Consider the following 24,145-nt stretch of genomic DNA (forward strand, 5'->3'; position numbering starts at 1 on the left):
TTCAGTTCAATTATTTTATAACAAAAATGTCATTTTAAAAAATAATAGTTATTTCCTTTTGGAGTCCATTGTAAATTATCTTTTGAAAAAATAAATACACAAGTTATAATACCAGGATTATCTCTGAGAGGAACTCATTAATGAGTCATTATTGTTTTACAATCTGATGTATGTATATATAAAATAGAAAATATCATTTCATCTATCTAATAAGTATAATTTTCTATTGTTAAAATCTAGCCATCAGGAAAAGATTCAGCTTGAAGGAGAAAAATATTTGCAAAGCAAAGATGACTTAAGACTAATGCTTACTGAATTAAAGAAGAAACAAGAATCAGGTTTTGCTTTGCAGAATGGTTTGCAAGAAAAGAAAGCCCAATTGAAAATATACAAGAAATTTCTACAGAAAGCAGAAGACTTGACATCCTTGCTTAATGAGTTAAAAACTCAAGGAAATTATCTCCTGGAATGCACAAAAAATCCCAAATTCAGTGAAGAAAAATGGCTAGAAGTTAAGCACCTCCACGAAAGCCTTCTTCACCAATTACAGGTCAAAATAATGAAATTGTATTTTTCTTATGGACTCTGTCACTTTTTGAATTGGGTCTTTTTATGTCATTGTTTCTTGGTGATACTGACCAAGATAAGAGCTATTTGACTGTTATTTAGAGACAAGTGCCTGCTTACTGAGTTTAAAGAAAACAATTCACTTTTATTTCTGTTCAAAGAACCATTGTATATGAAAACATTGAGTTTGAGAATGATGGCAGTGTTTCTTTTTACAGACTTTCCATGACCATCGTTAACTGTAGAAGTTGGTATTTATTAGGTCACTTCATGCATGAAGCTATGCCAGAGCAGTGTCTGCATAACTGCTAGTTGACATTATAGTTGACACCCTTTTGTGTCCTCAAGTGCTCCCTAATTTGGAATTTTTTTCATATGCTTTGCAGTAAAGATCTCAGAAGGAAAACAGTAGTCTTTTTGTGGGGGAAAGAGTATATTTTTCCAATGGAATAGCACAATGCATGATATGTGTATAGAAATTTGAAAGATCAAACTGATAGCCAATTAATAAGGTCAGACTTCTGGTTTCATCAGATGGCAAGAGGAAGAGAGTCATAAATTTTTTTGTTCTATAATTTTTCAGTCATATCTGATTTTTTATGACCCCATTTGAGGTTTTCTTGGCAAAAATGCTGTAGTGCTTTGCCAATTCCTTCTCCACAAATAGTGAAACTGAGGCAAATGGTGTTAAGTGAGTTGGTCAGGCTCACAAAGCTAGTAAGTGTCTGAGGCCAGATTTGAATTCATTAAAGTGAGTCTTCCTGATTCCAGATCTGGCAGTCTATCTACTGTGCCAGTTAGCTGCCTATGTCATGGATTTAGTTAGACATGTTAGTTTGGAAGATTAGTCTTACAGTGGGTATTTTTTTCATTTTCCACCAGAGTCCTTTATTGTGTCTGTGGGGCTTAAAACTCTACCATGCTGGAAAAGGCTTAAGTATGATTGCAATGATAGAATGTCTTTTCACTAATGGACCACCCAGCTAAGATCAGAGAAGTTCATAACCAAAGGGTTAAATTTTAGGGTCATAAACTCTAATGATAAATCACCAGGGCCATAAACTGAGAATTATATACTGAATCATAAAGGACTGTGAGGGAGCCCCCCTCATATAAGATCCTATTAAAGCATTTTCCCCAGACAATTTGTAGACATTAAAAAAAAAAAAAAAAAAAAAACCTCTTGCAGTTAGAGAAATTCTCCTTAATAGTGCCACTGATTTAGGATTACTGTTTCCTAACAGCTTGCTTGGAAATTTGAAAGAAATGAGAGAAACTCAAATTATTACTACCATAAGAGAATGATAGATCTCAAATTGGAGGGGACGTCAGAGACCATCTAGTCCAACCCCCTCAAGAAAACTGAGGCTAATGGAGATTAAATGAATTTGTCCAAGTTCACACAAGTAATAAACATAAGAAGTGGAATTTGAACTAAGACCTCTGATACAAAGTCAGTTGTTTGTCCACTATACCACAATGCCTCCTTTATTTTGGAGTAAGAGTTAATAGTAATATCTATCATTTTTCATGTGTCTAAAATGGAAAGTGCCGACTAAGATGAGGCTTTAACTTTATAACAGATGGCTATGAGTTGATTATAAAATTTCTAACTATCAGTTTTTCTCACACATCTATCAAATGCATTCATGTGAGTAATGAGATGAAGAAAGAAAAATGGTCAGAGAGAGCATAAACAAAAATGAGAGGTTAGGAGAGACTCTAGAGATCATTAATTTATACCCTCTCCCAATATTACAAATAAGGAAACTGAAGTCCAAAGTGCTTGCCCAAGGTCACATAGCTAGTTAATAGTATAGCTGGGATTGAAAGTCAAGTCTCTTATTCATAGGTGACATTTCCTCAGAAGAAAAGAAGTGGGAAAGAAATTCCAAGCTGAAAAGCTTCACAAATAGAATTCTAATTGATACATTATGCCTTGTTCATATAAATAGAATGTCGCATAAATGACTAATTCTCATTTTCATATGAAACTTCTTAAGTTTATGTACTATAAAATGAGATTCTAAGTAGGAAAGTAAAGGAAAAGATATATATTGAGTATAAAAATGATTTTATTTCTAGGATTCAGTGAGTAAATTGGAAGGTCACGTTCAAGAACATCAGTTGTACCAGGATTTGGTTGCAGACTTGAGTACCACGTTGGAAAGTTTCTCTCAGGAATTCCTCAGTCTCCCTGATAACCTTGTAGATGAAAAGACAGCTGAGCAAAAAGTGTTAAAATTACAGGTATGATGTATCTACAAAAAAAAGAAACTTGTCTTATTACACCTTCTAGATAAAAAGAGGAGAAATTTAGCATTACCTTGAATGTTTAGGATCAGTATGTATGTGTGTGAATGCATGCATGTGTGGGGGCAGTTCTGAGGAGAGGGATTCTGAGATTACATTAGTATGTTGTGCTTCCAGGGTGTAAACTCTCTCTACCAATGCAGATAGATAGTTTGCCTATTGTCTAAGGCACTGGGCAATGACTTGCCCAGGGTAAATTTTTTGTATTTTTATTTTGAAGACAAATCTCAAAGCCAGTTTTGTCATTTCCAAAGCTGATCCTGAATCCTTTGCATTTCATTGCCTCTTGTCATGCTCATAATAAGCAATTAATAAATTATTATTATTATTCACAATTTAAAATAAGGTAGACATTTTAAAATAATCAGTATTAAATAATAAAAAAATAGACCAAGATATTGTTTTTATTGCAACTTGGAAAACAGTGATTTAGGTTCAAAAGTCCAAGTGCTAGCTAGTCCTGTAGAACTAATGGAACATAAGTGTTCTTATTCTTTGGTGAGCCAGTTAATTTGAGTGATATAGTTATAAGCAACTCATTGTGTACTAGGTAGTTATTGTAGTACTTTTGTGCCAGTCTTTCTCCCACTTCTCTGTGACAACCACTAGTCCCACATGATAATAGAAAATTATCCTAGAGATTTCAACTTCTGATACTCTAGGGTGATTCTAGGAATTAAGGGATGATCAAAGCAGTTGGCAGACTGTTTAGTCATTACATTTTAGGAGTAATATGAAGGATGATCTGCATTTTATGAATGAGGAAAATAAAGCAAAGAGAGGTGAAGGAATTTGTACAAAGCTGCTTTGTAATTTAGTAGCAACATAACTGTGCGGGGGGAAAGACTTCATTTTCACTTTATTTTGTGTGTGTGTTTTGGGAAGAGCTTAAGGGATTTTTTAAAATTACAATTAATGCTCATAAAATTAGATTATGCTTTTTAATTAAAAAATATTCCCGCCCAGCACTTGCATCACTGGCCCATAAACTTAAATTGAATTTGATAAATGTCTCACTGCCATCCCCTTCTAAATTGTAAATTTCTTTAGTGCATGGGATGAATCTCATTTTAAAAAAAAATCTTTCAACACTTAGCATACACTTTAAATTGAATATCTCTGAGTACTTCTCATTGCCACCATAGCTTAACTCAGATTTGGGACAGGATGACTCAAGATATTTTCTAGCAGTTCATCATTCTTACAAAAAAAAAGTCTTGGATGTGTGCATTGAACATGTGTGGAATGGGAATTTGGGAGCTGAGATTAATAGTTTTAACATTTAAAAAAACCCTGAGGCTTTCATCATCATCACCTTGAAAATAGATAATAGTAGGTAGATAGATAAAGTAACACTTTTAAGTATTTTGTCAACATTTTGAGACTGGAGAAAATAAATGTATTTATCTCTGGACCAAACAACATCTTTTTGTATTCCGATTAAGAGAAATAACATTGCAAAAATATCAGCTCCAGAAAAGATGGAAAGGCCTTGAAATCCTAAGGCTTAATGGAAGGGCAGATGGTGAGATTCAGAGGTCCTTAGCTTTGTATCAGTGTCTGATAACAGTGCCAAGGATCTGAAAGACAGAGAAGTGAGACAGAGACCTAGAACCCCTTAAGACAAATGGTGTAAAGCCCATTGGTCCTTCCTCTCATTAGAAGGAATAGGTTTGGTGACTCGGCTCATCTGTGAACAATCTCATAGAGTTCTGGGTTAACTAACCAGGGGAAAAGAACATCCCTATGATGATACCTCCTTAAAGGATTAACCATCTATTTGAGGCAAGACAGATGCATGTAAATTCTTTTTGCTAGTATATGATCTAGCTATTAAAGTCTACATAAGTTTTAAAAGTTAATCTCTTTAAATTGGACTTTTTGTCACTAATGTGGTATGCCCAGTCTCGATGTATCTCAAGCACTTTTTACCTTGAGTCTCCACTCACCTACACAGTGAGTATTTCACCTAAAGAAACATCTATTCACACATTTCCATGTGATTTTTTTTTTTTTTGGCTGAGGCAATTGGGGTTAAGCTCAGGGTCACACAGCTAGGAAATGTTAAGTGTCTGAGGCCAGATTTGAACTTAGATACTCCTGACTTCAGGGCTAGTGCTCTATCCACTGTACCACCTAGCTGCCCCCAACGTGATATTTTTTGGAAGCCACAAATATCAGGTGGATAGATTCTCATTCTATTCTTTCCTTATTTGTGCTGCTTTGTATCTGGTAAGCCTTTTGTAAATAATTCTTCATTTGATTGTTTTTGAGTTTGTATCATCTTAAATGACTTTTGTGATAAAAATCTAAACTTTTGTTCAAAATGAATTTTGGCATTCAGTCTATTGATTCCCCTTTTTCCCCTCTCTCCCCCACCCCAGTTTGTACTTTATGACTAACAGATATTTTTATATTTCCTATGAGGCAAGTAGGGCACCCTGTCATTACTAATGTCAATTAACACTTGTAATAATTAAATTGAAATATTTTATGACAGTTTTTTCTTTCTCACTCTTAGGAGCTAGAAGCCCTCGTTAATCTAAAGGGTGACACATTAGACAAAATTTTAGCTTTAGCTGAATCCATCAAACAAAACTCCTCTTCAGTGGGACAAAAGATTATTAAAGATGAAACAGATTCACTTAAGTGTAAACACAAGGATTTGGAAAATAGACTTGAATCTGTTAAGCAGGAGACTGAGAACAGTTTCAACAACATCCTCAAATCAAAATCTGAAATGAAGAAGAAAGAAAAAATAGTCATGAAAAAAATAGAGGAGCAGCTCTCTTCTAATACTCAGGATTCTGTTCAGGGGTCTATCACAGTGGAAAAGTTGAAGGAAAGATGGGAAGCCAACAAGGTAAAGTATTCATGATTTCACTTTCCACAATAAAAAAAATGAGAATGCAGAGGTGTCAGGCTCTAAGACAAGGGCCATGAAGAAAATTTTCCAGTTTCATAATTGAACCCTTAATATACTTATTATATGTAAAACCTATTCTGAGATAAGGCCCTTCAGAGCTATTCATAACAGAATATTCCTGTTGCTAGAATAAGTCTGTTGGATTTATAGTTATCAATTTGGGTTTATTATCCTATCTGATATTCAGTTAGATGTAGTTCCTTGGACCAAATTCACAAAGACAAATTAAAAGGGGTAATAAAGAAGAAAATAGTATTGTTATCTCTGCCAAACCACAACCTTCCCCACCATGGTTTCAATATATTATGGGTCAGCATAAGAAATTAAATGTGGATTTGGGAAGAGTTTTGCAGAAGGATGACAGAGAAAAAGTTTAGAAACTCATAAATGCATTAACCACATGTATAGTATTGTATAATATTAGCATATTTTACCTTTTAATACCATAATAATTTAGATTTCTTTATTATGAAAAGGAGATCAAAAAATTTTACATGGGTTTTCCAGATCATGGGGGTGCTACATCCCCTAATCTTTACAATGAGAAAGGGATAACTATATTTAATCTGCTTTCTTCTAAAATAAATGCCCTGTTCAACTTTTTGATGAAATGAACAAGGTGACTCTTCCAGCCATTTCTTTTTCTCCTATGGCAACCTCATATTGCAAATACTTTTTTTAAAAACTCTGTACCTATAATTCCTTGTACAGTGCTCCTGGCAGAAAAAGCTCACTTCACTAATGCCTAATAACATCTTTTTTACAATTTGTACTCTTAGAGCAGTGATATCAAATTCAAATAAAAGGGACCCTGTGGGCATATACTAATTTGAAAACCACAAAATAACATTAGTCATATTATATTCATTTTGTTAAACATTTCTCAATTGCATTTTAATCTGGTGTGCAGTGTTAGGGTGTTTTGGCCACATGGGTGAATTTGACACTTCTGTCCTAGGGAACTGCTGTTAGGATTCTCACAAGGTACTAAGTCAGTGGAATTGATGAGATAATGATTCTCTAATTTACATGTACTTAGTACTTATAATTCCACAAGATCCACCTTTAAGAGAGCATATATAAGGAGGAGGTCTGAGGGCCAAAGGACACAAGCCCACTAGAAGCTCTCGGAGGCTCAGCCAGGATTCAGTTGAGCAGATTCACAAGCCAGAGAAGGCAGCTTAAGCTCTCGGAACCAAAACTACAGAAGGTTTAAAAAAAAAAAAAAAAAAACTAGCCGATCCCCAAGTGAAGGAGATAAGATTTTGAAGGAGACAGTAAAGGACTTAAACTCCTGGCTGCATTTGGGATGATTACAAACTGCTTGACACAATGAGAAATTAAATGATGTGGTTATAGTCCTACAGCTGCTATGTGTGAAAAATGAGGTTGGAATCCAGATTTTGTTGACACTGAGTGCAACTCTCTATTCACTCTACCATACTGCTTCTTACTATACATAAAAATTACGAAGTTCTTTGCCAAATAATTTAAATATGATAATCTCCATTTTCAGTTAACTGATTTTTTTCCTCTAAGGAAAAAATTAGAAAGTTTATTTTGTTCTTTAAATTTTATTAATACAAGATGGATGGATTTATTTTTGGCTTTTTAAATGTTTTTTTCAAAGGTTGGAGAATTAAATGGAAAGGACATGGATAAAGAACAGCCGAAGAAACTTGATATGAAAGATAGCCCATTATTGGCAGCCTGCCTCCCACCTCCTCCCATCCAGAGGAAGAATGGAGAAAGTCCAACTGTTCGGGTAAGAATAATGATCAACATTTTATAATGTATTTTTCCAACATCAGTTCACTAAACCTCACATTTACGTGTGGGTTTAGAAAAAAAATTAGTCATCTAAACAGAAAGGTTTTGATGTAAGTATATAAAGCAAAGAGGGAGCATTTATGTAGTACCTACTATGTTCCAGGCACTGTGCTAAGTGTTTTATAAATATCTCACGGGATCCTCACAACTTTGTGAGGTAGGTGCTATTACTGTCCTCATTTTACAGATGAGGAAATGGAGATAAGCGTTTTAGTGATTTGCCCAGGGACATATAGCTATTTAGTGGCTGGATTAAACTCAGTTCTTCTGGACTCCAAGATAATATTACTGAGATTTAAAATCCATTCTTGTATTTTTTTTTATTTAGCTGATACTCAGAACCATCATTACATTATCTAAGCTCAACAATACTGTGTATGGGCCCATTTCATCTCTAATAGTCCATGAATTAAGTAAATAATTTTGAAAAGAGCAAAATTAGTGAATGAAGAAGTGATGACATTATTGGTTTTTACCATAAGAAAGTTTATAAATGTTCATTTATAAGATTAAAGCATTATACTATGTAGCTTTTTAAAAATTGCCTAAAATTGATCTTTGGTATGTTTCTTAATCCTGTTTGCCTCAGTTTCCTCATCTATAAAATGAGCCAGAGATGGAAATGGCAAACTAAAACAGTATCCTTGCCAAGAAAGTCCTAAAAGGGAGTTAAGAAAAGTCGGACATGACTGAAAACAATTAACAACAAAAGAAGAAAACAGATCTTTCATAAAGTCTCTTCTGGTAGTCATACTGTAAAAAGTTGGCATCCTATTTTGGTAGTAATTTTTAAGTACAGTTAAGGAGAGGTGTGTGTGTGTGTGTGTGTGTGTGTGTGTGTGTGTGTGTGTGTAAAACAAATTCCATTTGTCTCCCCATTCATTTCTTATGAAAATACAGTTTAAAAATCCATTCATGGCTGTGGGAGGAGGAGAAAGTTGGCATTTGATTTGGACTTTGAAGGAAATTAGGAATTGGATATTTAACTGGCATCTTTTGTGCCTAAGACACAAAGACTTTTTAGGATCAGAACAGGAAGACACCACAGAAGTCAGGTAGTTCAACCTCATTGGAGAAATGGAGAAATTGAGACTTTAGAGAGATTGCTCACAACTATGGCCTCATAGTGTGACTGATCGTTGTGGAAAATGCGCTTTCAAAATTCTTCAATCTATAATTAATCTGTAAATTAAAAAAAAACATCTTAAGGTGGAACTGTAAATAATTTAAACATTTGTCACTTAAATTCTCCATCTATTTCTGCATATCTTTCCAAAGTAGTGTCTATTTTGTCATCATTATATTGTTTTGTGCTGAAATAGGCAAATAAACTTATTTTTCATTTGTCTTAATGCTGATATACCACTGTGAATCAATGTACATTTTAATTTTACTATTGTTCCTTTGTTTCAAAGTAGTAATAATCAGTCTTGCAACCTTTTAAAATTTTGCAGGCTAAAATGTCATCAAAACAAGAACATGTGGAAACCATAGACACTGACAATCATGCTATTAAACATAATGCCTTTGAGAAAAACTTGGTCCTTGAGAGCACAGAAATACTTAGCATCAGAGAAGAACCTGTTGAGGTACTTGGGGCTCACAAAAGGTAAATCATATCTCAATATAGTTCTATATTGACATGATGTAGATAGGGTTTCATATTGTGGGTTTTTTTTTAAACTAATTTATTTAAAATATTTATTTTCAGTTCCAAATTCTTTCCTCTCCACTACATATTGAGAAGCCATATGAATTCTAGGTCTAGAATCTGGAAAATTTGACTTCAGAGGCAGCTTCAGACACTTACTATCTGTGTGACTATGGGGAAATCATCTAACCTCTGTCTGCTTCAGTTTCCTCAACTGTAAAATGTGTATACTATTAGCACTTACTTACTAAGGTTGTTGTAGAATAAAATAAAATAAAATAATATTAGTAAACTGTTTAGTACAACACCTACAAATAGTAGGTACTTAATGAATGCTCATTCCTTCCTCCCCCCCTCCCCCACATATGTACTTATTTTCTATCATATTTACTTAATAAAATCCCTAACAACTAGCTGAGTGATTAATATACAACCTTGATTAATAAATATTTATTAAATTAAATGGATACACAGTTTTTCTGAGGAACTTTTTTTGCTCCAAACTTATGGTTTCATTTATGTGAAAAATTCTCATTAAGCAAATTCTTATCAATATAGATAAGCCACTATGACTTAGGGTCGGTCAGACACTGAGAGGAAGTGATTTCCCTGGGAACACACACCTAGCATGAGTCATAGGCAATCCTCAACCTGGGTCTTTCCCACTGAAAGGTTGGCTTTCTTTCCATTCTGCCTAGTATTCTTTGGAAATTATACTTATGAAATCAGAACTATTGTAAGGCTTCTTGTAAGACTGATGTTTATCTTTTTATGAATAATGCTGGTGTTGGGAGACAGAAGTGGTATCTGTCACAACAGTTAACTGTATTCTAATAAATATTACTGTATGTGGTTATGCTTTGAAAGATCCAGGCTGTTCCACAGTTTATCTCATTATTTAAGCCATATAATTTTGAAGATCTCATGTTTTAAGGGCAGTGCCAAATTTATTATTCTTATTTTTCATGGTTATACTGTCATAAGACTGAAAGCTGGAACTTTAGAGGAGTTATCTGATTTTGTAAATGGCAGAACTTAGGCTCAGAGAGATTAAATAACTTGCCCACAATCACATGGGTAGTAAATAATATAGCTGTAACTGGCTTTTCTGACTCCAAATCTAGTTTTTATTTTGTATTTTCTGACACTGCCATATAATCCTGAATCAATTAGTATTTCGTGTACCTTTTTTTTCTTTTAAAGTTGTCTTGATCTTGAAGTCTTACCATTCTTTATGTGTATATGGAAGAGGGAAGTGTGTTATTGTAAATATTATAGAATAAGGAAAAATAATATTCCTAGAAAATAAGAATATATATGTATTTAAAATGGAATATAGTTAAGGGAAGGAAATCGGTTTCTTTATTTTTTTTAAATAAAAGTTGTATTATATGATGGCTAAGAAACTTTCAGCTCTCAATGCCATAAATTCTGTGATACAGTTATCAAAAACACAAACTGGAGTGCTGGATTTTACTTCTGCTATGAAGATTAATCATTGAATGTCTTGAATAAGGTCCTGTGTTTGAGTACAAGTGTCTTTACAGGACAGTATTGATAGAATCTTGAGACTTCTGGAAAATTTAAGAATTTTGAAATTTAGTCTGCATTTGAAAGTTCTAACACATCAATCTGTTACTAATAAAATGAAAAATCACTACCCACTTCCACTAATACCCCACATACGTGATATGTAGAGAGCACTTTAAGGTTTGCATTGTGCTTTACATAAATGATTTCATTTGATCCTCACATCAACTCTGAGAAGTAGGTACTATTACCATTTTGAAGATCCTGAATCTAAAAGAGGCAGAATGACCTGCCTAGTTATACTAGTTGTAAGTATCTATGGAAAGATCTGAATTGATATTTCCCCCACATTTCCCCACTACAGCCACCTAGATCAGATGGCAATTTAGACCTATAAATGAACTTAAAAATAGAATCTTAATAGATCCCTTAAAATATGTATTGAGTGTCTACTATAGTGTCTACTATACAAGTTAACCTTGTATCTAGCCACTTTAGATATTCTTTCTTCTCATGAAATCTATACTTCAGTGGCAGGGGTTGAATCTGAGAGGTGAGGTAAGGCTATGTAAATAAATGTACAGATGACTCATTTAGACAGTGTTTCAGGAGTTCAAAAGAAAAAGAGATGCCTAGGGGTTGAATAATTAGTAAGCTTTTCATTCATTTGTTCATGTATTATTCTTCCTGGCATTTCTGCTCTGACATTTTGTGCAAAAAAAAAAATCTTTAGGTTCTTCTCTTTAAAATATTCTCAAACATTTTCATGGTCCCATTTGATGGTAGTCGATAGGAGGGGTAAAGTTGAGGAATTATCTGGAAGTTAGGAAAAGTTGGTGTTAATGAAAAAAATAATTTAGGATTGCTTAAAGTATAGCCTTCAGCAAGAAGTGTCATTGTGAGGAACATTATTTTGCATATTTGGTACCACATAGTCTCATATCTAAATTATTGAATTGAATTTAAATAGTCTCAGACCTAAATTATTGAATTGAAATTTTTAATCACTTAATATTAACTGTGGCTAACTAATAAAATTAGCATCCTTCCTTATTTTCATGATTTCTAGTCAGCGGGAATCTGCAGCAGACAAATTGAAGAATGACCAGATGAACAATCAACTCTCAAGTATTCCAAAAATTGTTCAAGAAAAAGTGGTGATAAACCAAACATCGTTGGAAGATCTAGAGTTAAAAGAACCATTAACAACTGAAGACCAAGTGAGTAATTTCAAACCTTTCCAAAAAAGAATTTATTATACAGTGTTCAGGGGCAGCTGGTGGCTCAGTGGCTTGAGCACTGACCCTGGAATCAGGAACACCTGAATTCAGATCCAGCCTCAGAAATTTCCTAGCTGTTGCAAGTCCTGATTAACACCTGCTTACCTGACAGAAGACAACAAATCACTCCAGTGTCTTTGCCAAGAAATTCCCATGGACTGTTGGTGCATGGAATTACCAAAAGTCAAACACAACTAATTAACTAAACAATAACAAAGTGTTTATATGTAAACTTTGATTCAGAATCACATTTTTACATTTGACAATATTTGAGCAGCTTTTAAAATGTTAGGTATTTTAACATGTTGGGGGGAGTTTTGTTATGGGGGGGTATGTATCCCCCACTAAGTATTTTTGGTATAGAAAAATAATAAAAGGTAGCATGACTTAGTGAAATGGCATTAAGATGACCTGGTACCTTGGACAATAGTGTAGCTTTTAAAGCTTAAAACTGCATTAAGACTTTTGGGATACCCTGCATAACACACATTTTATTTTATCCAGATTTGAGATTCCACTAATTTGAAGAATTCCTAGATTTACAACACGTTCTATAGATCACTAACTAGTCTATAACATGACTTTAAGGAATTGCCAAGGGAACTGAGAGAATGATGGATTTAGACATAAAAGGAACCTTGGAGGTCATCTTATCCAAATCCTTCATGTTATAAATGAGAAAACTCTGACTTGGCTAAAGTTACACAGCCTTTATATGTCAATGGTAGGACATAAATGCAGGCATTCTGGATCCCAAGGCCATGGCCATTCCTATATCCAACTTGAGCCATTGCCTCTCAAGTCACATTAAAATTTTAATCCAACTATGATTATAAATTTGGCTTGTCTAAATCTAGCACTTCCATAGAGCCATCCTCTTTTGAATATTTTACTGCTTCCCATTGGCAAAAATTGTAATTCCTTTATGCTTACTCACAGGAAAACCATGAGTATAGAATCCAAATAAAGAAACCAAATCCATTTTATCCTTCCCAAGATGGAAGGAATATTCTTTTTGGTGGTTTTGGGTGAAACAATAAATAGCTCTCCCAAACTATATTGTGTTATTCACTGAAATTTTTGGGGGGGAGCAACCAGAACAAAAAAATTCTGTGATAAAGGAAAGCACCCCTTCTTATTACCTACCCACTAGTGTCTTCAAGAAGAGACATTAGATTTCATGTACGTCCTCAAAAGTATCCATGAATAAAAAACGAATACCCTAATTACTGACCTTCTGATGACAAGTTTCTCTACGTTTAGGCTGATCCTTAGACAATTAACAAATGAACTCTATCACTCCAGAGCCTTCATAATAGCATGCTAGATATAAAACTAATATGGTACCAACAATAAACAGTAATTTCACATTTAATCCATCATTTCTTCTTATTTTTACACTTGATTGCCAATCACTGTATACACCATTGTATCATTTGGAATATCATTTTACCAATTTAAATAATTTGAATAGTTAATAGCCTAAAACTGTTTCTTTTCCTTTATGTTATGTTTTCAGTCATCATTATTTTGCAATTTTTGTAATCTGTTTTATATCTACCCCAGAATAGGCTTGTGGTGATTGTGCCATTTGATTTTTCTTAACTTTTTCATTGTTTGAAGGGAAAGCTCGATAAAAGGAAGAAATGGATAGTGGGTTATAATTGTGGTGTGCAAAAAAAAAAAGATAATAATAATTTTAAAAATATTTATTCCATGGACATTAAAACTATACAGTTCCTAAGAATTTTTTAAGATAAAAACATAGTCATTGTAGTAATTTACTGTTTAAAGATCATTTCTGAAGATGTGAGTTGTGAAAGTTTACAATAGAGGATTTGCTTATATATTTTTTCTTGTTCCTTGCTCCTTTTCCTTCAGAGGGCAGCTTTCAAGAAATTACAAAGGGTCTTTCTGAAATATAGTATATGAGAAAATGAAAAGGCAGACTTTGCTTTGTTGGTAGTTGAGGATGTATATTTGGACTGATTTCTAAGAATATAGAACATACACACACATATACATTTATGCACACAAAGTGTGTGCGTCTAGAATTTTTTAGCATCAGTAAGCTCTCAAATCTACCTACTTCTCTTCTTTTCTCCCCACTAAAAAACTTTCAAAATGCAAAGCAATGAAAAGCTTGGACTGTCTGTTTTCTGTCACACAAGAATTAGAGGTTGGAAATAGAGGCGAGATATTCCATTTTTGGTCTACTATTTAAAAAAAATTATAAAGCAAAATTCTGGTTGGCATCTCTTGAATGATTTTTCTTGACCTATCCTTCCCATGTGTCGGCTTACATGGCATAATTGCTTTTTTTGCCTTTTATGTGTAATTACATCTTTAATTTCCTTGTCATAGGGTGTAATTATCAGTCAGAATGTCTGAATTTTTTTTTATTCTTTTGAACAAATTTTCTGAACATTTGCAATTGTGATGTTTCAGGTGGCATTCTTAGAAAAATCTGAGGACATAAACGATCATACCTACAGGACAATTCTTCAAGACTTCCATTTGTGGTTGAGTAATAAGGAACAACTCCTAGGATTTATGCTACAGGAACAAGAAGGAGAGCCAGTTACTGAAAAAATGCTTTTGATTTTTGAGGTAAACTAAAAGTATTTTGAGTGTACTGTCATATACCTACTGGCAATTCCATAAATACATTTGATGGTAAAAATACATCTGATTTCCGAAATAGTTGAGTGGTAGTTCTAGTCATGAAGCTGAAATATTTGTGTTTTATTCTTCCTGACATCTTTCCTCTGGTTTACAGTTATTTAAAAATGCAAATAATATAGTCGAGTAGCCTCAGTCACAGCTATTGTTCAAGGGTACAGTGTTGGTATAGTTGCATTTGACATTCTTGCTCCAGGTTTTTAAAATAATCAAGACCTAATATTTATAATTAGTAAGAAACTTAAGACATTATTTAATCCAGTGTAATTTTATAAAGATTAGGAAAGAAGTCTAGAGATGTTGAGTCACAGATTTAAGACTTGAATTTAGATTCTCCCCTTTCTTTCTAGCACTCACTTATTTATACTAACTAATCACTTTTTGAAAAGCCCTGTTTTATGAAAAGATGGAAAGGAAAAATGAATGTGCTGGGAAATGTTTAACAAATGGATCCCCTATACTTTTCTCCATTACTTTTTTTTTTAAGTCTAGTCAGATCAATTCAACAATAAATCTAGTCCCAATTTGTAGCATTTGCCAATTTCTGAGATAAATATTCCACATGCTGAACTTTTAATAAGCTTCTTTTATGAACCAGTACCAAATGGCTCCAATATACCCCTGGAAAAAGAGATGCCATATTTCCATGTAGTCCCTTCATACCCCTTTTTCTTCTCTTATTGAACTAGATTTAGATTGGGCTCCTGAGTACAAATAGCTTGTTCATAGGTATTTAATGACCTTCAGATTATTAGTTCATAGAAACAATTGCCAAATTTAATAACATTTTGAGAGGGGGAAACAAGAGATAAGATGAAATGGATGGCATGTATATGAAACCTGAATCCCAATTCAATCAAGTAGTCACTTTAACTCTTGAAAGAAATTTCCTTTATATAATTACTGTAATAAATTAAAGATTTTTAAAAATTATCTATGAGTAATCTGAAAACTATTGTTTTTCATTAGAAAAAATGGTACAATGTGTAGGAAACAAAGACCCCAGTCTGAGACCCCTCCCCGTTATCTTATAAGATGGCTAAATACATTCTATAATGAAAACATTAAAGAAAATTAAAATTTCTAAAGATCACCAGTTTATAATATTGTTAAATGTGCTTTGATAGAACTAATGAGAGTAGTTATAAAAATTGCTTTTCTTTACTTTTAAAACTTATCATTGCTATCATGTATTTTGCTATACAAAGTTTATGTTTTCAGTTTTAAAACTAATTTATAGAATGCTCTGGGGAATGTTGAAGCCTTGAAAAAATGGTTTTATTTCAAAATTGTGTTATACATTTTATTTTATTTCTTTCTCTTAAGGTGGTAAAAATAGAAAGTGGATTCCCATATCCAAAATTAGGCATTTCTTAAAGCTTTTTGTCAGAATAATTTATTATGTATCTTTTTTCCTTTGTGGGGAACTCAGAGGTAGTTTGATGCAACACCAACATTTATTATTTTCTATTGACTTGTATGAAGAGTTGCTACCAATTTGGGCCATTAACCAATGAGAGTCACTTTCAAAAAATCCAAGATAAAAGGGATTCTCTAGCAGGAAAACACACATACATGCACACACTTGCATACACTTATGCACACTCATCTACATACATGCACATATATACTCATTCACACATACATGAAACCCACAGGAAACTAGAACTGTGAATGCATACTGACCTTTTGGTAATGGGGGAAAAAAAGGTAGTTGAAGTTAAACCTAAAGCTGTTACATATAATGACAGAATTTTTCCTGATGAAACTTCTTTAACAGAAAGTGAGGTAATCATCTTGTGTAGTTTATTTCACTATGTTTATAATAGCTGATGTGGTATAATAGTAAGTGTTGCAATAACTTGATTATTTACCTTCCACTGAAAATCTCAGGACAATTTGAGACTTAAAAAAAATAAAGATCTAAAATATTAGATTATCATCTAAGTACTCCAGCTTTTGAGCAGCATAACATAATGGAAGAAACATTGGATTTGGAGTTGAATATTGGTGGTGCCTTAGAGTAAAACATTTTTGACAATTTGAATCTTGGTTCTTTTCATCTGTAAAATGGGAGAATTGGAGTAGATAAGCTCTAAATAGCTAGGTGTTACAATGTTTAGAGCATGAGCATAGAGTCAAAAAGACCTAAGTTCAGACACTTACTAGCTGTGTGACTCTGGACAAGACTCTCAACCTCTGTCTGTCTCAATTTTCTCAGCTGTAAAATGGGCATCATACTAACACCTTCCTCCCAGGGTTGTAAGAATAAAATGAGATAATATTTGTAAAGTCTTAGCCCAGTACCTGGCTGAGTACATAAAAAAGTATTAAATAGCAAGTATTTAAGAATAGCCATTCCTTTTTCCTTCCCCCAATTAAAGCCTTTCCAGTTTATAATTCTATATTAATTTTTTCCAAAAAAGGACTTATTGTATTGTCTTTTAAAATCAGTTGGACTGTTTTTTTAAATTTTTTATTTTAATAGTATGTTAGCTTTCCAATTACAAATCACTTTTATAAGATTTTGAGATCCAACTTTTTTCTCACTCTCTCCCTTACTTTCCCCCTCTACATACTAGCAAGTCATCTTGCAAAATTATAAGTGTACATTCATTTTTAACATATTTCCATATGAATTATGTTGAAAAAGAAAAATTAGAAAAAAAGGGAAAAATGTAAGAAAAACAAAATAAAACCCAAAGTAAAAAGTGAAAATAATATACAATCCACATTTAATCTCCATAGTTCTCTCTCTGAATGCATATGGTATTTTCCATCCAAAATTTATTGAAATTGCCTTGGATCATCATGTTGTGAAGAAAAGCTAAGTCTGCCATAGCTGATAATCACACAATCTTGCTATTACTGTGTTCAATGTTCTCTTGGTTCTGATCACTTCACTTAGCATCAGTTCATGTAATTCTTTCCAGCCTTTTTTGAAATCAGTCTGCTCATCATTTCTTATAGAATAATAATATTCCATTATGTTCATATATCATAACTTATTCAGTCATTCTCCAATTGATGGGCATCCAATGTAATCCTATATTTATTATCAGATATTTCTTTATGGGCCTACAGAAGATATTACTGTCCAGAAAAAATGGTGACTATTGGTCAAAACATCCTAAATATCAGTTAAGATTTTATTTTAGTACAAAATTATTTTTCATTTTATTTATTGAGAAATGCTTCTTAACTGTTCTTAATTGATTTATAGAGATAGAGGTAGCAAGTATTTGTTGGTTTTAAAGCCCTACTTGACAATGAAAAGAAGATAAAAAAATAGAGTTCTTCTCTTTAATAACTTTAGTTTTTCACATAGTTCAACTTTATAGCTCCTAAAAAGAGTCTCTTAACACAGAGACTGATGTTGGGATCTAGACTGATAAAATTGCTAGAGAAAAATAAAAAAGAAAACCCTAAACATTTGATTTCTTTTGTTAGAGATATTTTATTTTTAGTAGAGAAAAAAAATGTGAGGGCAATTTTTAATAAAATACTTCCTAGAACTTTAAAAGAGTCAGGGTGGCATGGGGACCTATTATTCTAACCTGACAAAAACATTGACAGTCTTTTAGAATGTTGATTATCTCTTTTAAAAAGCAGTTATTTAGCCAAATTGGAAACTCAAAGAATAGTATTTTTTGGAAGATACCTGGAAAATGTTTGCTATTTAAAATACTCTACAATACTATTTAATGGAGAGGTACAAGTGCAAAGGGAAATATCTGTGCCAGTTTCAAAGATATCAAAATTTTTGGGGAAGTAAAAATTAAAGCATTTTCACAGATGTCAATTAGTCAAAAGAAGAAAAAGAGCAGAAATAATAGAATATTGTTTTATTTTAAAGATTCATATGAGAACACATGATAGAGATTTCTGGGAGGTCAGGAATACAATTTTTGGAAGGGAGGTAACCAATGACAATTTATAAAGGTTTTAGTTTTTTTTTTTATTTGCATCTTGTAGCTAGTGTGAAATATGTATGTCTGTATGATACATTTGTGTATGCATATGCACATATACATATGAGTGACCAAAAATGTACTTGTATAATAATGACAATTGGTGTTAATTTTGAAGGTGTTCTCCTATACAATTGACAGGGGTCATATATTTATCCTGTACATAATATTGTTTGTAAAGACTCCTTTGCATATTTTCTTTCTCATTAGTTTATGAGCTTCTTGAGGAAGGGATATATTAATTGCTTAAGAGATGTTAACAGCTTAGCTTATATATCAGGTACTGGATTGTTTCAAACAGGTCTCAGAGGGAAAATAAGAACCATTTCTAGATTAAGTCAAATTGAGGCATTTACCAATAGGCCATGAGTATTAGGGAGGGGCAATGTGAGAGAAGTACCACAATTAGGCTGTAACTCCATGAGGTAGCAAGTAGATAATAGCTAATACTAAATGAAATGAGCTGAAATTCATAATATCTAAATCCCCCACAACATTATCAAGTAAAAAAACAAATTGTATTGGCCCTTCCTCCCTCCTATCCATAGTCTTTTATAATGTCTAGTACTTGAAAGTTGATAGTAATTTTAACTTGACATTACTCAAATAAAAGTGGAATAGGAAATAGCACACTGTACAATTTGCCATTTTTCTCCAGGGAGTGAACTATTTATGAACATTTAGTTATAACTTCCATATGAAACCTTTTTTAGAGGAACACATATTATAAAGCTACATTTCCACACCAGTTATATAATTGTTTCACCAGCATTGATTATGTGGCACCAGGCAAAAGAATTAAGCTTCTCTCTTTCTTGGAGATAATAAGTTTTATTCTCAGGTTTGGGAAAAATAAGACTGAGCCTTGATAGGTTTTATATTTGTTAAAAAAAAGAAAGAAAGAAAGAAAGTGAAAGCAAAACTTAATGTTGTACTCATTTATGATATAACTTGGATGTAGAAACTAACCTAAATTCATTATTGAAATATCTTAAGGATGAGCACTGGATCACTAGGGACATTCTCTCTACCAGTGCCAATCAGGATATCCTCTGCAATTTATAACTTTAAAGAGTTATCTAGAGTACTGAGATCGATTAAGTGACTTGCCCAGAATCACACAATCCAATCTAGTAAATATTTATTAAGCTCAGTTTTTTTTCTTTTTTTGTGGGTTTACTTCTTTTGATCTGATTTTTCTTGCACAACATGACAAATATGGAAATATAGTTAAAGGAATGGTACATATTTAACTTATATCAGATTGCTTGCTATCTTGGGGAAGAGGGAGGTAAGAGAGAGTGGGAAAAATTTGGAATATGAACATTTACAAAAATGAATGTTGAAAACATTTATTAAGTTCCTGCTTTGTGTTAGACTCTGTGCTAAATGTGGGTATACAATTAATAAAGATAAAGAGCATATATGCTTTCAAAGAGCTTATAATCTAAAGGAGAAGATGGTACATAAAAAGAGGCAGGAAAGGGGTGGTGGTGGAATGTGACACAAGAGGGTACCCGATGCCAGAGGATGTAGTTCTTGAAACCAGGGCAGCAGATTAAAAAGTGGAGTGAGTTGTGTCCAGTTTCTACCTTCTACAAAAGAAGGCATTGAGAGGAGTTTGATACTCTGCTCCAACCCTCCAGTCAGAAGAGAAAGGAGACTGAGGGATGATAGAGATCAAGGATTGAATTAGGCAGGATGTGAGTTTAGGAATGTTGAGCATATCCTGGGAGGAGTTGAAACCAGGCAAGGTAGCAAATGCAAAGTGGAGTGCCCAATGTATAACAGAGCTGGGCTTTGTACCCAAGTCATTCCAAGACCAGATCTCCAGTCAACTGTCTCTTAGTTGAATAATGTTTACCATAAAATAAGCATATAGGAATAATTTCTCTTAATTAAAGTTTTTAATGAAAATTTAATGTAGCCTAATTAAAACCTGTTGCTTCAGAACCATGCATCATTTCCATAGCCCTTTTCTGAATTCTTGTTGCTGAATGACTAGTGCCAATAGTAACCATTTAGTGTGAAATAAAGCCATAGTATTATATTCATTCATTTGCATATCTTATTACATTTCATTTGCAAAGTACTATGCTGAGTGTTGCAATATATCTGTTAGTTGTTCAATTTATAATTTTTCTCTCTTCTGTAACCTGCTTTTCTTTCTTTAAAAGTGAACCTTGCTTATTATGTTGTGAAATTAATTAATTCTCTAAGTATTTATTAAGCATCTAGTAGTACAAAGCACCTATGATAGTTTGATACCAGAAGAAATAGAAAGATAAAAAAGATATATATATATTTATTTGTTAAATCCTATATGGTCATCAGAAAAAGTTGATATATTTCCTTGAACATCAATAAGTAGTTCTTTGTTAGAAAATGGGATAGAGAATGATGTAATAAAATGTAACTCACGGAGTAATTTCCACCAACTGCTAAACACCTAATTTTCCTTATATTATTATGTTATCATTCAAATAATAAAATAAACATAGTTGAGTATTTTAATAAAAATCAGTGTTTCATTTTAGACATGGTCCATTGAATGATTTATCTTTTTTATGTTTTCAGAATTCTGGTATAGAAATGCTTTTGTCAAAACAACTTTTTCCTGAAGCTCAAGAAAGCATGAAAAACATTGAAGATGAGCGGAGAGTCAGTGAGCTGCAAAATCAACCTTTAGAATTGGATATTATTTCAGCAAATGAACAATTAAAGGAGATAGAGGTATGGAAATATGAAGAACACTGACTACATGATTGCATCATTTATCTTGTACAATACAATATATGGTAATCATCCAAAATACTTGCATAAAGTGAAAAGTCTTATTTAACCTTTGCCTGATAATCTATTTTGTAAATATATAATTAGGTACAAATCAGTACTTGTGTAAATCTGCCCATTTTTTTAAAAAGAAAGGTACTGCTAATGAATATCAAGTGGCTTCTTCTTTCATTAAAATCCTAAAAAAGAGATTCATTTGGTGACAAAGCCCAGGTATACTGACCTGTATCATTCCCTTTTCCTGTGTAATTTTTTTGGGGGGGTCTTGAAAATGCCATTTATGCCACTTAATTGTAAATGGGACTAGATTCTTAGTCATTGTTTTACTTTCTTTATAATTCTATAAGGTATTGTGTAAACCTCTACTGGGTTGTTGTCACTATTTAATCAAGTGAATAAAGCTGACATTTGAACAAAGCTTACATAATTGTGAATATATATATGAAAAACAGAAGGAAAGTTTATGTTTAGGCTTTAAAACCAGAAGGGAACTTTATTTAAACAGTTTGTTGGCATGCAAGAATAATAATATAATACAAAAAGAATAATAGAATATGACTTCCTTGAAGACAGAGACTGGTTTCTTTCTGCTTTTGTATGGCAAGTGCCTAAACCCAGTGGCTGGCATGTCACTTAATAAATTTTTCTTCTTGTATTGAATATTCAGCAATCTTTTCAGCAATCAAATGTAGAATCTATTTGCAAAAGACTAACCATTTAAACTGCCCAGTGCTTTGGTTGTCCTATGTGTGAATAATGAATTAATGATATAACTTCTAAAAAATTCTGCAACCTCTCAGACAATGAAAGTGTTTATTTGCTAGTCTGCCCATATGTTGGATAGGAAGTGTCTTTATTTGCTTTTGTTTGCTTAATTTGAAATTAGGTGTTGTATGGGCAATTGGAAGCAAAGAAAGCCAACATTGAATCTCAGGAGTCCATCATATTGCCTAGTGACACAGAAACTATGGCTTTGGATGTCCAAAATGTACAGCATTCACTAGACCAGTTGGACAGATTGCTTCAGACTCTAGTTACCTTGAAGGAGGATAAGGAAAGACAATACTCTCTTATCAAAGATTTCCAGGAACATCTCTTGGCTGTTACATCATCAATGAAAGCATTATCAATGGAAAAAGAAAGCATAAAAGCGTAAGTTCAAGAGTACAGAATAGGTTTTCTTTTTAATTCAAAACCACACGTTAGTACTTTGGAAAATATGTGTTTTAATAGTTATTCTCTATGGTATAATTGTTTTTTCTGCTAGAAGTTTTGTAGAGAAAGTAACCTCCCTTATTCTTTGGCAGCAGACTGATGAGAGAGAAAAACAGAGACAGAATTTGTTCTTTTAAGTCTTTTTTGTGTGATAATGACAGCTTTCCCGGGTAGTCTGAAAGTGGGGTTCATCCAACCTTTAACTCCAGGGAGTGATAGTATATACACCTCCATGACCCTTATCATTCACTGTAAAATAAGAATAACAATAGTGTCTAGTGTCTCTCTACCTTTCAGGGTTGTGGTAAGGATCAAATAAGATAAATTTTGTGAAGTCACACTGTATGTGGCATATAGCAGGGTTATAATAAAAGACAGCTGCTATTACTATTATTATTAATCTTGTACATAATAGGGCACTAGAGTTTCATGAGCAGAAGAATGTTATAGTTAGAATTGTACTTTAGTAATACTGCAATTGTGGAATATAGATTTGAGAATGGAGAAATTGGAGGTAAAGAGAGATTCATTATAAAACTACAGTAGTCCAGGTAAGAAACAGTAATAGTCTGAATGAATTTTACAGTTGAGAAAACTGCTGCAAAAAGAGATTAAATGAATTATCCAAGGTTATATGGATAGTAAATTTCTTAATCTGGATCTGAACTCAAAGTGTTATTTACTCTAGGCTCAGTACTTGATCTCTCATGTCACCTAATTGTCTCCTCTGTCTGGTACAAATACCTCCCAGTCTGGGCTCCAGCCTATCATCCCAAACTTTGGGCATGCACTCTTCAGGCAGTTTGTGATCTAACCAGACTAGGTTACTTGTTTTCCCTCCCACATGAGACTCCATCTCTCATTTTCTTATCTTTGCACCTCTTCCATAAATGCACTCTTTGTTTACTTATTCTTTTCAGAATTCTTTTTTTCCTTTAAAAATGAACTTAAGCACCTTTTATTAGAGGCCTTTTCAAATCCCTTCTCCCCTTTAGATGTTTGCATTTCCTTTATCTCAAAATTCCCCTGTATTTGTTTTATTTTATTTTAATTTATTTCTTTGTATCTAGTAGGTGATAAAATGGAAAAAGTATCAGATTTGGAGTCAGGAAGACCTGAGATCAAATTGAGCCTCAGTTATTTATTAACTGTGTGACGTGGGCAACTCATTTAACCCCTATTTGTCTCAGTTTTCTTATGTGTAAAGTGAGGATAATAATAACACCTTCCTTGCAGGGTTGTTGTGAGGCTCTGATGAGATGTTAATCATTAAAGCACTTAGCACTTGACAATGCTTGACACAAAGTAAATGCTGTATAAATATTAGCTATATTCATGTAAGTCTCTCCAAGTTTTTCTGAAATCAGCTTGCTCATCAATAAATACT

General features: G+C 33.0%; 1 protein-coding gene across 1 annotated transcript in view; it reads left to right on the forward strand.

Moving 5' to 3' along the window:
• The window catches only part of SYNE2 (spectrin repeat containing nuclear envelope protein 2), a 297,544-nt gene that overhangs the window by 80,428 nt on the left and 192,971 nt on the right, over positions 1–24,145 (forward strand). Inside the window, exons 38-46 of the mRNA XM_023502825.2 lie at positions 241–550; positions 2,653–2,817; positions 5,402–5,743; positions 7,437–7,571; positions 9,091–9,245; positions 11,887–12,037; positions 14,546–14,707; positions 21,328–21,483; positions 22,430–22,695. Coding sequence (XP_023358593.2) covers positions 241–550; positions 2,653–2,817; positions 5,402–5,743; positions 7,437–7,571; positions 9,091–9,245; positions 11,887–12,037; positions 14,546–14,707; positions 21,328–21,483; positions 22,430–22,695 — 1,842 coding nt within the window. The remainder of the gene's footprint in view (positions 1–240; positions 551–2,652; positions 2,818–5,401; positions 5,744–7,436; positions 7,572–9,090; positions 9,246–11,886; positions 12,038–14,545; positions 14,708–21,327; positions 21,484–22,429; positions 22,696–24,145) is intronic.

This window comes from Sarcophilus harrisii, chromosome 2 (genome assembly GCF_902635505.1).
Source record: "Sarcophilus harrisii chromosome 2, mSarHar1.11, whole genome shotgun sequence".
Classification (NCBI taxonomy): Eukaryota; Metazoa; Chordata; class Mammalia; order Dasyuromorphia; family Dasyuridae; genus Sarcophilus; species Sarcophilus harrisii.